The sequence below is a fragment of the Pseudopipra pipra genome, chromosome 13 (genome assembly GCF_036250125.1).
Source record: "Pseudopipra pipra isolate bDixPip1 chromosome 13, bDixPip1.hap1, whole genome shotgun sequence".
Taxonomy (NCBI): domain Eukaryota; kingdom Metazoa; phylum Chordata; class Aves; order Passeriformes; family Pipridae; genus Pseudopipra; species Pseudopipra pipra.
This window is the reverse complement of record NC_087561.1, coordinates 6,722,206-6,739,379: the sequence shown is the minus strand read 5'-3', so window position 1 is coordinate 6,739,379 and position 17,174 is coordinate 6,722,206. Positions and strand designations below refer to the sequence as shown.

The 17,174-nt window shown below is 40.8% G+C and overlaps 1 protein-coding gene across 1 annotated transcript in view; it reads left to right on the top strand.

Moving 5' to 3' along the window:
- COL4A5 (collagen type IV alpha 5 chain) overlaps positions 1-17,174 on the top strand; it is a 79,683-nt gene that overhangs the window by 14,759 nt on the left and 47,750 nt on the right. The window contains exons 2-4 of the mRNA XM_064669817.1: positions 6,184-6,243; positions 15,760-15,849; positions 17,109-17,153. Of these exons, the coding sequence (XP_064525887.1) occupies positions 6,184-6,243; positions 15,760-15,849; positions 17,109-17,153 (195 nt within the window). The remainder of the gene's footprint in view (positions 1-6,183; positions 6,244-15,759; positions 15,850-17,108; positions 17,154-17,174) is intronic.

Sequence of the window (17,174 nt, the reverse complement as noted above, 5' to 3'; positions counted from 1 at the left end):
CTCTCCAAAGAAAGCAGTTCTGTGTTAACTTCATTACTTGATCAACCTGCTGACTAGAGGAGCTGGTCATGTCGTGCTGGTAAATACTGAAGGGAGAGACCTGAGGTGCTTGATAATCTTAAAACTATTAGAAGCAAGTGCTCTTTCTATTAACTTTTTATAGCACTTGGAAGGAAAGGAAAATATAAATATGTGTCCATTCTCAAACTGAGATTATATCTTTGAATAACAGCAATTCACTGCCTGAGCAGCTGTGCAGTTAAACCTGCTGCAGGTAGTGGAAAGACTTGTAACCACATCAGAAGAGCTTCTGTTACTTGTATCTGTGAAAAAGTGGATGGGATTGAACGGCAAGTTTCAGGTTCAGGAACTGTTAGGGGAGAAGGGCTGTGTGCTGCATGGAAACCCTGAAAGATGAATTGCTTTTGAATGGGTTTTATGGCTGGTTCTTCCTTTGACCATTCTAGTGAATGGGGGTCTTAGTAAAACCAAACTATCAAAAGGCTTCATTGTACGTATGCAAATAAATCCTAGTGAAGTCATTAGAGAAAAGTATGGGAAGATGCAAATATGGGACCAAACAGCAATTGCTACATAGTGTTACTTGAGTACATATTAACATTTTTTTCTAGCCTTTGCTGTTTGGTCTTTGCTCCTTCCTCTCAAACTGTGGAATATTGTTCCATGGTTGAGTTATGCTCCAGTCATCAGAGTCTGTTGCAGTTTTAAATTTGCTTTCAAATTCTGGCCAACTTTGTTTTGGGCAGAATTTTTTTCTGTGATTTCTGTGCATCTTTTCCCTGCTAGAGGGAACTATTCTCACCTGATGAAGTAGCTTACAATGTTGTGGTGTCAAATAACTGTCTGGTTTCCTTCAGGACATCTGTTTATGAAGCTGGTGTGTGCTGTTGCATGCTGAAGCTTAGTGGTCATTTAAATCTCTGAGGGGGTCTTAATGCATTGCAGGACACATCAGCATTTAGAATCAGTGGCTGTACACAATCAGTTTTTTGATGCTTACTTGACCTCTTGCTGCCATCAGAGTGGAGCTGGCAAGAAAAGCAAGTGGTGTGTTAGTACAAACTGCATTGCTGGGGAGGTTCAGTAGTGTCTCTATGCTCTTCTAGAAATGGGATGGGTTAACAAATAGGAAATTTTGAATTCATGATAAAATTATGCAGAAGGAGGATGTCAAAATAAAGAAATTGCACAAGTATGTAAATGTTCAAACTATTTCTTGTTTCTCTTATCCAGTTGTTTGATATCTGGATTGAGAAGTCAGTTGTAAGCAACTTGGGTCATGTCAGAACTACTGATATTTTGCAAAGGCACCTTACTGAGTCACCTACTGTGATTCTGTAAGAAGCTGCACCTCCTCTTGATGGCCGGGTTCTAATTTGTAAGTGTCAGGGTCTGTGAATGACTGGCTTCTGTAATCTTTCCCATGAAAAGAGTATTAAAATCCTGTTATGTGTTCAAATACTAATACATTATTTAAGTACTGATGCATACTCTAGTGTGGAGGTTTAGATATTACCTTACCTTACACAATTAACTGTTAAGTTTCCCTGCAGCTGCATGTACATAGTTGCAAATCACTTCTTTTTCCCTTCACAGTGTTGTAAAGTCTCAAGTTCCAGTTCTCTTGAGGAAGAAGATTCATCTGCCTGTTAGTTTTTAGAAATATTTTGTCCAGTACTGTTGTGAATGGCAGCTGGGAGGGGGGAGAATGTGGAATATGCTGAAGTTGCCTTGTAACCAATATCTTTACACCTGATGAGAAAAGAGGGTAATATGTGCCTAATGTGTAAGGCAGGCTTCTAACCAAAACAAAATCTGAGGATAACTTAGGCTATTCACTTCACTGAGAAACCTGCATCCAAGAGTGTGCTTTTTTTCTTCAAACTGGAAAACAAACAAACAAACAAAACTCCATTCTTTTGGTGGCATTGAAAGCAGTTTTCTTCAGTCCATGTAAGACACAAAAGACTGAGCTTGTTCTGGAAGAATTATCCTTTGACCAGTAAACCAATACCATCCCTCCTTTTATATACTAATGAAAAGAACTTGCTCTCCACACACAGATTCAATGGGGTAGAAGCTGTCAGGAAAATCCAATGAAAGGATTAGCTAAACTCAAATAGATTAATTAGAGCCTCTGGTTGTGTCTTTTTATGGAAAAGTCACAGCAAAGGAAATGGCAATGATGGCGAGTTCATCTTTAGAGGTGTGTGAAGAGGAGGCAACAGGTATATAGTAAGAAGCAAATCTGAGCAGTTCCAGTCTGGCTCTTAAAAGCTGCCTTGATTTCTTGTTCATCTTTGTGTAGTTGAAAACTAAAAGATTTTAATAGACATGCAGATTGTGACCTGCTCCTGATGATCCAACTACCACTCACTATTACATACAGTATGTTTGATCATCTTCCCTGTCACCTAAGACAATGTGTCCTACTGGCCAGAGCCAGGAATTGAACTGCTACTGAAGGCTTCTGGCTGCCTAATACAAGGCAGGAGACTTCCTCGGTTTCCCAGCCTGTAATATATGCACCAAGTGTAACTTGGAGACCCCCTGAGGTTTGGAGTAATTTAATTTTCTGTATCTGAAAACCCAGTCAGTCACTTAATTTTCAGAACTAGTGGTGGTTAAGCTGTTACTAAGGGCAATTTACTGATTGTAACCATCTAAATCTTGCTCTTAATTTAGCTTTTTCTACTCTTGAAATGTTGTCATTGTATCCGTTTTCTTTGTTCGCTTGAGCTGTAGATAAGTTATTGTTCATGTGCAGGATTTTCTTTGCATTAATATGAGATACACAACTGATTCTGTGACATCAAAAATCTCTAGCCTGTAGCTGCTGAGTGGCTTTCAAACTTGTACTAGCTTGTTTTGCAGTATGCAGTCTCCTGTAGCACTACTTTTGTGCCTGCTTTGCCAAGTAAAAAAAGGCCTTGAGGTTACTGAAAAGTCTAAACAGGAGGAAAGTTTTCACTTAGAGTAGGTCATTAAACTTTTTTTTTCTGTGCCATCATGTTTTGCTTTGTTGGTGGTGTTGGTTTTTTTTTTTAAGCTGTACAGCAATATGACCTGTAAGTGGCATGAATTGATATAGTAAGAATTCTCAAGGCAATTTTGCTTCAAACTGTTTAGTTAAAAATCCCTTAATTTGGTGGGGGTACAGGTTGATGCAAATAAGAAATACAATCTGCCAAATACAGCTCTTGTACAGGAAGATAAGTGACTCTGCTGGGGGAGTACTTCTTGATAAGCTTGTGGGTGAATAAATGTTCCCAGGATTTATGCCAAAAATTTACTATCATTTGATTACAGGGGGTATTTGCAGAGTTTTCTGATTACAGACTTGTAGTTTCCCTTCACTGTTGTCTGGGAAAGACTGTGTTTCCTTCCTGCAAGTAATGCATCTGAACTGGATGTCCAAAACCATCTGTCAAAAAGGATTCAGTGAGTACTCCTGACTCTTCAAGACGGGCTAATTGTATATGTTAAGAGGCCGCTCAAAGCATAAGGAATCCAGTCTGAATATATAAATTGCTTTGGGAGACAGTCACGGGTTTAAAAAGAACCCCTACACTGATTGAATCAAAGCACTTTGGGTGTTTTTAACTGCAAATAGAATGAGGGAGAGCTGCATGTTCTTCGAAAACTCTGTACAGGAAACTGTTTTAATGGATACAAGTTGCAACACAGGGAATTCCGGTGAGATGTTTTGTGGAGGAACAGCTTCACCATGAAGGCAATCAGACACCAGATCAAAGGCCTAAAGAGGCTGTGGGATCTCCACCACTGTAGTTACTCAATATGCAGCTGGGCAAGCACCTGTACAACCTGCCCTAAGTTGCCCTGCTTTGCGTGATTCCTTCCATACCAAATTATCTCAAAATTTCATTTGCTTTATGAATTGGGTCTTTTTCATGTGGTCTTGATGCTGCCAGAATCACTGTGGGTTTCCTGTAGAGATGCAGTAGCAGAGGGCAGAGACTCTTGAGCTTCACTGTCTGAAAGCTCACCTTTACAGCATTGCATACGTCAGACTTGTTTTGTGAAGGGGCAATGTCATCTCATACCATCGTTTTCCCTCCCTGTTTACCCCAGCAGTTTGCTGGTACCTGGAAGCTTAGAAAATTTCTATTATAAACATTCTGTAGAAGCTGTAAGGAAGACTATATGAGTTTTTTCTGTTATACAATCCGAATAAATCCTCCTTATTGTGTAGGATCTTGATCATGCTTTTCAAGTATGTGCTGTTGTAGCCTATGTATGTTCTACCACAGCTTTTGGTGGTTTTGATGAGTACTGATTTAGTTTATTCCCCCACCACCACCTCTTGGAGGCAGAAAAGGTTTTCCACGTTGCTCTCACTGTTCTGTCCTCGTAATAAGGAATCAGTGCTGTGGCACAGCAAGCCAGGTAACTTGCTAGTTCTGTGTTAGGCTTGTACTGTGAGGTGAGGGAATATTGCATGTAACTAAGGTTAATCCCTTTTAAATGAAGCTTTGTTAACGAGATTAATACTAAAACTGCTTCCCAAGGAACTTGCTTTTTTAAGAATCCATTTTTAAAAGCGAAAGGGATCAGATACTAAATTCACAGGATAACTTGGATTGAAGGGGGGCATCAGAAGGGCATCTAGCCAAAACCCCTGTTCCAAAGCAGAACAGCCATGAGGTCAGGCCAGGTTACTCAGGCCTTTGTCCAATCTGATCTTTGAATACCTGAACTGGCTAGAATGGTTCAATTTCAATTTAGGAAATGGTTCAGTAAATCCCTGTTAACTAAGAATTTTAAGGTTTCATATACATAAAATCAAGAAACTGATTACAAAAGCCAAATGGAAGATGTGGAGAGACAGGCTGGTCATGTCATGTACCACTGCTGCTGTACTTAGAGCTCTGCCTTTTGCTGCAAGATGCTTTAGTTGATCCTGGGTTTTTGTAGCTCCAGGTGAATGAAGCTGCTTCACTGTATTCAGTCTGATGCTTGGTGTAGTGTGTTTAGGCCAAGAGCCAGGACATTCCTAATGCCAGGTAGGTGATGGGTCATGTCTCTAAATGCTTCTATGATAATGAAGACTAGAATTCAAGTGTGGGTGTGCTTTAGATCTGACACACCGGCTGGTTTCATGCTTGATTGAAACTTTGTACATAATGTTCTCTGTAGATTACTGGAGGGGAGGACCCCAAATGCCCAGCTTTTCAAACTTTTAAAGTATATTCTGTATCTTTTAATACAATGCTGCACCTGTTCTCAGAACAAGTTAAACCCTGAAGTATTTCAGGTAGTGTATCTTCTAATGTGGCTTGTGGTTTTTAAAACTATAAAAAGGTCTGAAAAATGATGACCCTATATATTATGTAGAGGCATTCTACCAAAAAAAATTCTTATAGAAATCTCACTTTTGTTAACACATTTGTTACTTTCTGAAATCAACATGGAGCTCCACTGAGAATCCCCTGTTAGGGTGGGGGTGGAAGAATATAATTCAAGCAAATATGGTATGGAAAAGTTACTTAATTTCGATTTTTCTCTGTGACCAAGCTACTATATCCCCCTCCTTTGACTCCTTAAAATCTGACTGACAGTCCCCTTATGCTGGAGACTGTTGTAGCTGCCTTGCCATGCTTTGCACTGGAGTCTGAGTGCAGCTACATGAAATATAGAGTTTTGAAAAAAGTCTTTACTCACTAACTTATCTGTGCAGGGAAGAATTATGTAGTAAGTATTTGTCTAATAACTATCACAAATATGCTCATGAGTTTTAGGCTTGATGAAACTCTCGTGCAAAACCTGACATCTACTGGTGGGAGGTGTAATTGGGCTCCTCTCTGTTGGGGACATGCTGAAGATTGTGGAAGTGCTGGCCCCTTTGGCCATAGGTGTTGCATTGTACCTTGCCCTAAGAGCAGATGGCATTTGAGCATAAATGTAAAAGTCTAAGATTTTGGAGGATTAACTGTAAAATACTTACGAATAAACATATATATTACCAAAGGTGATTGAACTTTCAGTTAACTGTGTCTGCTTTGAACATGTGTTTAATGGCTAGAGGACAAACTTTGTAGGCTTACATTTTAGATTAACTTTCTAACTTTTTGTGAGACTGTCAAAGACTTTATGTAGTCTTATGCTGATTAAAAACATATTCTATTTCTTATGTCTTTAAAGGCTTGCCATGGATGTACATCTTTGTCCAAATGTGATTGCAGTGGAGTAAAAGGTGAAAAGGTAAATATAACTTTTTTCCTTTTTTTTTTTTTTTTTTTTTAATGGCCCACAAACCACTGAGCCATATGCTAACTTCAGATAACTGAAGCTTGTGGATGATAGCTTTTGCTTCTTGCTCATATCTTGTTTTCTTTGACTGTAGTGTGGGCATGCACCAAAGAGCATAGCTGTATTAACACTTGGAGGTATTGAGTCAAACTGACTGATCCATCCAACAGTGTACAGAATTTCATATTATTTTCTCAAGAGGAGGGAATGATGGCAAAAATTTTTCCAGCTATCTGACAGTAATAAAAATAGAAAAGACACAAATTTTAGTAAAATAGAAGGAATTCCTATTTACTACCCGGGCCTGCCTACACTAACTACTTTGTGTTGACAAGCTAAGGTGTGGAATGTACAATAATGGTTATGCTGGTAATGCTTCAGTGGAAACTTAAAATAGAGTGAGTGTGGGTTGTTTTCCCTCTTTTGTTGCTCATAAATAATTGATGCTCACTAATGTGTTCTAAACTTGCACTGGTTTTCACCTCATAATTTGTACAGCTGTATGCAAAGGTGATTGCTGTTGCTGTCTAGGTGTGAGCTGGACCACAGAAGTGACAAAATTCAGCTAGAGCTCTCCCTACACACGTAGCTGCCACCAGAGTAAGCAGCTGGTTAATGGCCAAACGTGTATTCTTGGACCAAGCAAAATAAAAACCATCCCCAACCCAAAAAGCACCTCTGTGTGCCTCATTCAGTGCAACAAGCTGTTTTGTTCTGCCCAGGCAGTGTCCTAAGGCCAAGAGTTGCATGTTGACATCTCTGAGGTGTCCTGCTTCCATGCAGCTTTGACTTCCACTCTCATTGCCTGAGCTCAGTATATCTGTGCTCAGTATATCTTTCATGTTTCTGTTACAATTATTTCTTATTGTTTTACAGTTTTTCCCACTGAGGAAACAGGAGGTGCCCAGCATCTTTCTTAGTTACAATGCACTGTAGATACACAGCTCAGTACTTGCCTGAATCGAGCCTTTTCTCAACTGTGGGAGCCTGGTTGTAATTAAGTTGTGGTTAAATAGTTCCCTTGTAACTGCTGCTGTCACAGGGAATGTGATGTGATCACTGCAAGGGGCAAGGGTTGCCAGAAACAATCCCACTCTCAGTCTTGTAAACAGTTTGCTTGAGATACAATGAAGTCTTCTTAAAGACTGATAACAGGACTGATAACAGAACTGATAACAGAGTTTGATGAGCCCAGCTTATCAAACCTCTTACAAACTTTAGCAATGTTCTAGAAGGACTTCAGTGGTCTGGATTAATTTCTGACACATTTCAAAGGTGATTTTTTGACTTGCATAAACAAGTGTAACCTTAAATGAACGCAAGTAATGCAAAATAATCAGTCACTGCACTGGCACTGTAACATGCTGATGTAGAATTTCACTATTGGCTGAGGTTAAACAAGGCAGATGTCCAAAATTCCAGGTAATGTTTGATGCCACACCTGCCATCCAGATAGCTCCTGACAGATGAGGTCATTGCCTGGCATTTACTTTAGTTCTTTGGGTATATTCCCAGTTTACATACCTAGTGAAGAACAGTATTCCCTTGATGGCAAGCCTTCTGAGTTAGATTTGGTTGGCCAAACACGAACCTGATTAATGTGTTCCTAGAGGATCTAGGTGCCTAGATCCTAGAGGATCTGCAGGTGCCCAAACCAGATGCATCCTAACAGTAGTCACAGATTGTTTCAGGTTCAGTTTGAAGGCACTTAAACATCAGGCTTCTATTCCCAGTCCAGTTGTAGCAGGTACAGTTTTGGAAAACCTTTCTGTAATTCAAAGCTGGCTTTGTTTTGGACTCTTCACAGCTATTTTGTGAATTCAGTGAGCAAGTAGCTGTTGTCTGGCTAGTGTGGATATAATGCCAGTTCTCATCCTTAGAGTGGAAAATTCACTTTGAAATCGGGGAGCTGTGATTCATTTTCCTCCTAAACCAAGGTAAACACAGCATAATCCTGGGGCGTGCCAGACAGGTTTTTTTAAAACAGTCTTTCTGAAGCTTGCAGACCATCATGTACAGTATGTAAAGGAACAATGAAAAGCAAAGCCCATATTTCTTAGGTAGGATATGTTGCTAGTGGAACTGGTTTGATCATACGTGCACACACCTCGTTATGTTTGTTGCCCTGTAATTACAAACCCTCGGTATTGGATGCATTGCTGGATTCAGCAGTTCAGCCCTGGAGAACCCCAAGAGCTCTCTATCACTGACATCCATAACGCTTTATCTTATAGATTCGTCACTTTGGTTCATTTGGAGTTTTTAACAGCCTTAAAATTCTTCTAGATTCCTGTACTAGTACAAGACATCAAGGGCTATCTTAAGGTGATTGGTCCCTCACAGTGTACCAGCTGGTTTTATGTTTGATCCAAGTTTCCAAATCCAATACTATCTTCAATCCAGCTTTCTTGCAAATAGTGTCTTTATTCCAGCTGAGTGTGTAAATTGCTGCTACAACAAGTTTCAGGCTTTTGCTTTGTATTTGACACTTGGCATTTGATGTTTCTCCTTCCTTCTGCAGTGATCTCTGGACTGTAGCTTCTTGCCTAATTGGTGTATGAAGAGCATTAGAAAAAGAACCGTTTATTTAATCTCTCCTCTTTGATTCTCCCATTAGAAGCGTGAAAATGTATTTGAAGAACTACTGGAAGTCAGGGGTATGGAACATGGTTCTCTGCTGGGAAGACAGGAAAAGCCTGGTCTGATGCACTCAGCTGAGCCCTGCCTTTCTGTTCCACTGGGCTTCACTTCTGGCCCTAAACCAGTGTGTGCATCCAAGCTGCTGTCCACTTGCATTAAGTCAACTGAGAAGTGCTGCTTTGTTCAGCTTAGCAGAGCCTGATGCATTTCTTTTGAGACTCAAAAGTAGCCTTCTTCCTAAGCATCCTAGCATTCACTTTAGGACATCCCAATTTTAACAGATCAGGTAAAGCAACACAAATTCAACTATAACAAATAGGAAAACTATTTTCTTCTCTTGCTTTAGGGAGCCACAGCTCTCACTTAACTGCTTCCATACTGCCAGTGATTCTTCTTTAGCTCTGCCTCTGCCACGTGCCCTGGTAGCATCAGTAGCAGAGTAGTGTTATCTCTAGCAGAATCAAAGCACTATAAGCTTTATTTGTTTTTAAATCCATAGTACAACAGCTGACAAAAAGCAGTGCACTAAAATTTTCTTCCCCTGCTCAAACCCACCTTACTAAACTTAAATGTAAAGTGGGCAGTGGAAAATTCAAACATGCCTAAAGTGGTATAATGAAGAAAGGAGAGGAATTTACTGTAGTAGTCAGTAAAAACTGACTGCAGCTGGGAGCTAATCTGCTGTTACTCACAGTAATCAGCTCAGTAGTGAACTGGATTTGGTAAGAGTATTAAAGCTGAACTATATGATTAAACTATTACATACAGGTGCTTATAGGAATTGCTCTCACTTTTCAACTGTAAGAAGTGTATCCTTTTCACTTAAGCAACTGGGATTTAAATTCTGGCATTTTTGAAGTGAACATCCTGTGATGCTTAAAAGCAAGTTCCTGAGTAAAAGCTTGCTAAAGAAGCAAACATGATAGATGCTGCACTCAGAGCAGTTTCTAAGACAAACCAGTAAGACTTGTAGATTATTGTGCTGGTTTTATCTCAGCTGAAAACAAGATCAGAAGATGATGATAAGATCAGCTTGACAAAGACTGGGGAAGGAAGAGGGGGGTTATGATGGTGGTGAATCTCAGCTGCTCCAGCTGATGAGGGCTGGGAGAGGAGGGCCACAGGAGCAAACCTGGTGGCATCTCAGTCACTGGGAGGGCCCTCAGCCCGGCACTGCAGTGCTTTTGCCTAAGTGGTGGTACACACTGCTGCTGAAACAGCTTTCACACCTTCCCTTGCCTGGGTCTTCCTGTTCTCCTCTGGCACTTTATGGGGCTGAACTGATCTCACTGAAAAGAAGTTTCCTTGTGAACTTGGCTGGTTTTCAGCCTGATCAATTCCTTCATGCACATTATGTTGCAGCACAACTGTATGTGTGGCTGTGATAGAAACACGTGGCTTAAGATGGAAGGGACTGTTTTTCCCAGAACAGTCCCTTTGCAGTTTCCCCTCAAAATAGCTGCAAATAATTATGCTGGTTTTGATGAGCAGGTTCTACCCATTAAAATTAAATAAATTGATTTAAAAAGCTGTTCTTTAGTTATTACATATGGTTAGTCCATGGCCTTTTAAAAGAGAACTTTGGCAGCTGCTGAGTTTATGGGATTTGTTGATCACAATATAAAAGGTGTAAGTCCAAAGTCTCAACTGGGTTGTAAGTTCCTAATATATGATCTCATACAAGCTTGGTGCCTGGGATTCTGGCAGGAACAGCTTGTAATAACTGAGCTCTGAAGGGATTTCAGGTGCTTTGGGAAATCCATACCCCTTACAGAGGAAGAATAACATACTCTTGGTCTCTTTGGATGTATATTCTTGGAACTCTGAAGAAAATTTTTCTCAGAAGAAAATTATCAGTGTTTTTCCTCAAGATCCCTATTTCCTTCTGCCTTCATCATGGTAAAATTTAGTACAGATGTGACCCAAGCTCAGCTTTTCTTTTCACTGTTGTACACAAATTCTTAAAAAATAGTTAAAACTTCTCAGATTTTAATCACTTTGTCAAGAATAATTACATGATTGATGTATGTGGTTAATAACTGTTGGCCTGAATTGCACTAATAGAGCCCTGTACTCTGAAACATTTACAACCCTGGCAAGGGACCACTGGCCATTAAACCTCGACTGTTTCATCTTGCAAAAGAAGTCACTGGTGATATCCTGAAAAAAAATTGATACACCACAGGTTCTGTCAGAGGGGATATCTTCATTGCATTAAACTATAACTTTAACACTACTGTTTGTGACTGCTTGGTGTGTTTGTTTTGAATGATGTCTTGAGTAGATACCGTAGTTCTAAATCTGTTAAGTTTGTGCTCTTGAAGTTGAGGTAGAATTTATTGGCCATTATTATAATCTGAGGCAGCTGTTATTTTCACCCTATTGTTTAGAAAGGGAGAGAATAATGTATCTGGCTGTGGCATCACTTCTTCCATGCTATCTGTCTTTAGATTCATGTACAAATGTCTGTAGTAATGTTAGTTTTAAGTAGCCACCTTTAGTTAACTGTCTTTAGACTATTTCTGTTACAGCCACATTCTTGCATGTGTTTGGGCATTGAAATAGGCTGTTCAACTACTGCTTTCCTGATTTTTTTTTCTTTTTTTTTTTTGTTGTTGTTCCATTTTTTAAAAGACTTTCTTTTTGCCATGAGTATACCACATCTATGTAAATAACTATCCTGGTTTCTCTCCCCATACTGTCTATTTAGAAATATTTAATTTTTTTGAATAAATTCTAGAAATGTAAATTACTTGAGCATGCTTTAAAACTGCATCTACCCCTGATTTCTTAAGTACCTGTGGCCTATTATTAGAGTACAGGGAACTATGCCAAATTTTTTATCCATATTTAATTGGCTATATCTTGCTGCAGCTTAAAGAATAATTTTAGGGTGTTTCCTAACTATTTTTTTTCTTTCTATCCCCTAAGCAACAGTCATGTTCAAGCTTGTGAGCTGACAGTTTTGCCATACCTGTGTAGCTGATTGAGGGCAATTGCTTTGCCAGCTACTCTGGATTATCACTAAATGAGATCAGAATCTGACTCCTCGCCCATTCCCCAAGGAAATGATGGTTTTATAGCTGATGCATCTTTATTTTGCTATGGAAACAGTCCTGTACTTTCAGGACTGAAAGATGAGATCTGAGTTGACCTAAACCTTTGCTATTTGTTTCTCCTGAGTAGCTTCCAGTCTGAAACAGAAAGTATCCAGACTTCCTCCATTCTTTCTGTGTAAGCAGAACTGGCTAGTGACAGGTTTTGCATTCATAAGAAAATTCATTGCATGCTATCCAGGGACTTCAATCTTGTATCCCTGATGACATAATGTCCATTTTTGGCATTGACTTTTTGTGGAAGAGTTGTTAAATTTATTTTCAGTTTTCAGTATGTTCCTGAAATGAGCAGGCAGTTTTTCCTGGCAAATTTGTAGCATACAAACCTTCATGGAAATCAGTATAGTGTGTGCAAGAGGAAAAGTCTGGGGACAGAAGCAACACCTGAAAACTGTTCTCACTTATGGAATCCTTCTATATGCTGTTGAAGTAGAAGACAATTAAAACATCTGTATTCAAGAGAGCTGGATCAGCTTGACTTCTCCCCCTTCCCAATTTGCCCACATTTCTTCAAGCAATTTTTTAATCAAAAATAGTGATTACAGTGCAGCTATTTTCCACTGTAATTAGTTTAATACAGTTCCCTTGGGAGTTGTCTGGTGTAGTCCCTCAGCTGTCCCTGAGCAGAGTCCTCAAATCATCTGTTGGTTCTTGGGGGTAATCTACTGGTAAACTCCAAGGAGTTGCCCTGGCAACAGTTTCCTCATGCAAGGATCTCATTGTTGCTGCTCACTTTGAGCTTGGGAAATACTCAGTTTCAGTAGTGCAGTTTAATTAAATCAGTTATTGCCTCCCGTATTCCTCTTGCTTAACTGTTTGGCTTCGTGTTTCTCTTTCTTTCAAGGCCTTGGATTCCAAGTTCTGAGACTGTTTAGAGTGGAGACCTTGACATAGTTGCATTTTGGAGAACAGTTTCTTCGGCCTTAAATGACTCACAAGGCCAACCCTCTGCTAAAGGTCTACTCTAGCAACCATTTGGAGATGTTATTTTCTCTAATGAAAATGTGGAGAAGTGTGACCAGGCTGACATTAGTAGACACTGTGTAGCCCAGCTCACATCTGACACACCTCTTGTACACAGGTGTGTTCTCTTAGTGTGCAAACAGAGTTCTTGCCAGAGCTTGCTCCAAAATCTGGCTCTGCCTAATGTTTTCCTTATCTGGCACTCCCGAATTCCTCATTCTCACTCCTTCAGGGACACACTAACCCTTTCATATCCTGGCCTGAGATAGTAACACTCCTCCACAGTGTTGCTTTTCTGATGAGGTAGCACACCAACTGTATAGCTCCATGTAAAAGCACCTGTATTGGGGTTACATGGGAAGTGTTTGGTAGAGGGAAGGCTAGGGGGGTGGCTTCTGTGAGAAGCTGCCAGAAGCTTCTCCCATGTCCAATGGAGCCAATGCCAGCCAGCTCCAAGGTCAAGCCCAACAGTAATGGTGGTAGTGCCTCTGGGATAACAGATTTAAGGGGGTGGGGGAAAAAACCTGTGCAACACTAGTAGCAGTCAGGAGAGAGGAGTGAGAATAGGTGAGAAACAGCCTTGCAGACACCCAGGTTGGTGACAAAGGAGGGGCAGGAGATGCTCCAGGTGGCAGAGCAGAGATTCCCCTCCTGCCCATGGTGAGGCAGCTGTGCCCCTGCAGCCCATGGAGGTCTGTGGGGGAGCAGAGACCCACCTGCAGCTGGGGAGGACCCCAAGAGAGAGCAGGTGGATGCCCAGAGGAGGCTGTGACCCTGTGAGAAGCTGACACTGGAGTGGGCTCCTGGCAGGGTGTGTGGATGGACCATGGAGAGAGGAGCCCACACTGGAGCAGGGTTGCTGGCAGGATGTGTGACCTCATAGGGGACCCACACCGGATCAGCCTGTTCCTGAAGGACTGAAGCCTGTGTAAAAGACCCATGCTGGAGAAGCTCATGGAGGACTGCTTCCCATGGGAGGAGCCCCATGCTGGAGAGGAGGAAGGGTGTGAGGAGTCCTCCCTCTAAGGAGGAAGGAGCAGCAGAGACGTGATGAACTGACTGCAGCCCCCATTCCCTGTCCCTGTGTGCTGTTATGGGGGAGGAGGTGGAGAAACTGGAAGTGAGGTTGAGCCTGGGAAGAAGGCGAGGTGGGGAGGGAAGGTATTTTTAAGATTTGGTTTTATTTCTCATTACTCTGATTTGATTTGTAATAAATTAAGTTCCCTGGGTCAAGTCTGATTTGCACAGGACAGTAGTCAGTGAGTGGTCTCTCCCTGCCCTTATCTTAGCCCACAAGCTTTTTTTGTATGTTTTCTTTCCCCTATTCTGCCCAGGAGGGCTGTGATAGAGTGGTGTCCAGCCAGGGTCAACCCACCACAGTACAACCTGGCACTTTGTGTACAAAAAGAGAGTCTGGACTCTGACTGCCACACTTAAGCTTGCCTCAATTTATAGTGCAATTTCAGCATTTTCACAGGGGAGAAAAGATGCTGTATAAGACAGCAATATGTGACCTACAGTAAAAGAGGAGTATGTTTACATTTCAATTAATAGGAAACCAACTTTAGCAGACCAGTTAATGAGTTGCTCATTCCTATGCAAGGAGTCTTTGAGTCTCACTGTGTAGGTAGGACTAAGTACAGCTTAGCTGTTTCCTCTGTAAGTTTGCAGCTCTTGCTCACATGCAGCCTTTAATCTCGTCAAAAGGTTTTCCTCTTGTGTTTCCACTTTGAAAGTAGTAGAGCAAGCACTGGCAAAGAAGGCAGGAAGAGAAGTCCTGTTACTTTCTCTGAAAATTTTTCTGAGATCTCAGCATCTTGTAGGTGTTTTGAATGCAACTTCCAAGTTCCTGCCTCCCACACTAGAATACAGAGCATCTACCTAAGCAATACAGTGAGAAAACTAGGATTTGAGAATAAGACATAACACTGCTGTTGTGCTTAGCATACAGCTCTGTATGGAAAATAAATGGGACATGAGCAAAGCCTTAAACTTGGCTTTTGCATATTGTGGTCAAGGCTGCAGTTGTGTGCTTCTGGCTGCTTGCAGTGCCCAGTCTTCAGTTCATTGCTGTGATGATGTGAGATTGCTGGTTCAGTTGTTTCACTTGACTGAGGAGAGCTGGGCAGGATTTCCCAGGTTCCTAGAGTGCCATAGCTGGTAGATTGCCAGGTAATAGATGTGGGAGCTACTACTCCTGTGTCTTGCTGAAGTGTGCAAGAAAAGAAAAGTTCAGGACAAATTGGTTTCAAAGAGAATGTCCAAAGCTTGTGATTAAAGTGTCTGGATGGAACTTTTCCTTGGCAGTTCCTGTGGTTGTTGTGAGAAAACAGTTGGGGTAAATAAACAGAGGGGTTTTGCAGGTAGGAACCAAATATACCAACCAAACCAAACCTATCTGTAGAGCAATAAAGAATAGTGCTGAACAACTACCTGTTTTGTAAACGGTTATATATACACTGATTGATGTAACAGAGCTGTAGGAAATACCTGTTTACACAGTTGAAAAGTGTAACATTATATAGATACATGCAAAAGGCATATTAATTCTGGTATTTCCTAACTTTTTTGTACCAGTCAAAACCTTAATATTTACTGATTTTTGTGAATCTGTGTTACAGAAGAAATAAAAGTAAATATTTTGTGAATTTGCAGTTATGCATATTCTGAAACTGCAGGTAAATCATAATCTATCATAATTTATATTTTTGCCACATTCCACCTCCACTACCACCTATTCTTTTTGTAGGGTGAAAGGGGATTCCCAGGCTTGGAAGGACAGCCAGGTTTGCCTGGATTTCCAGGACCAGAAGGACCACCTGGTCCAAGAGGCTCGAAGGTAAGTCCCAATTCACTTGAATAGCATGAAGGTGCTGGGTAGTGTTAGCTTGCTTGTAGTGCTGATCCTAAATTCCAGAACTCCTGATTATCATTGGTTTAATAGTCGAAATCTTTGGATGTTAGGATATAACATAGGTTTCTGGTTGGTTGGTTTGAATGGTCAACCAGAGAAAAAAGATTGCTCTGGGTTTCCTATCCTGTTCTTCACTACACAGGTGCTTGCTAGCACTACCTGCACACTTGTATCCCTTCCCTAGGTGCTGCAGATTCAGGTGGAAGGACAGGTTTAGCAAGGTGCTGTAATGGAGGGTTGTTAGTCCTTGCACTAACGTGCTCCTGCCTTAGCTTAGTTCACTGATAAGAGCTGAGTTCGATCTCAGCTGCCCCGAGGGTTCCCACCACGAAGGTAAACTGTTGTTTGCACCTGGTGGCATTCCTGGGCTGGGTTTGGATGGAGTGATGCAAATGAAGGCCTCATTGAACCTGTGTGCAGAGAGCTGAGGAATGTTCCTGGTTTTCCCTAGAGGGATCAGGTTTCTTTTTATTTACTACTGAATTGCATCATTACACTCGGTTGTACAGTACAGCAGTAAAATACCTCTGAATGCATTTGTCTTTAATATACACAAGGATATCCAGGATCTGCTGTTTCTTTTGCATATGCTCACAGTATAAACCTAAAAAGAAGCACATCAAAAAGAAGCAAAGAAAAAAATAGGCAGATGATAAGAAAAAAAGAGTCTTTACTAGAAGAGTTTAATTGAATATAACAGGAGTGAAACAGCACAGGAGTCTTGCACTAGAAACTTTTGTTATACTTTTATTCCATAAATTCCTTTTCTTAAGATTTTTGTATGAAGTTCTGCATTATGATTCTATGATTATTATAAAACAAATTAATGCCTGTGCAGTATCAGACACATTTAATCTTGGCTCTCTTGTTCTGCCCACAAGAGGCCGCTGCAGGATATTCAATGAGAGCACCTGACAAGTGTCTGAGAGAGCTGAGACCTTTATAAAACCTTTCCTCTAAGTCATGGTAAATCAGCTAGGACAAATACTTTTTCACTCTAAGTCCAACACCAAAAATAAAATAATTTTGAACCCTTTTACTCAGGAAATGACAACTGATATAACTTCTAGTCCTCCTACTGTAAACATGTGAAAGAAATGTTATCATGCTTACAGTTTAATTTGATGGAAAGGCAGACTGCAAACTTGAATATGGAATTCTGTTTGTTTGGTTTTGTTTTGTAGGGTGATGATGGTCTGCCAGGACCTATTGGACCCAAAGGAATCAGAGTAAGTACTGGTGCAGTTTTA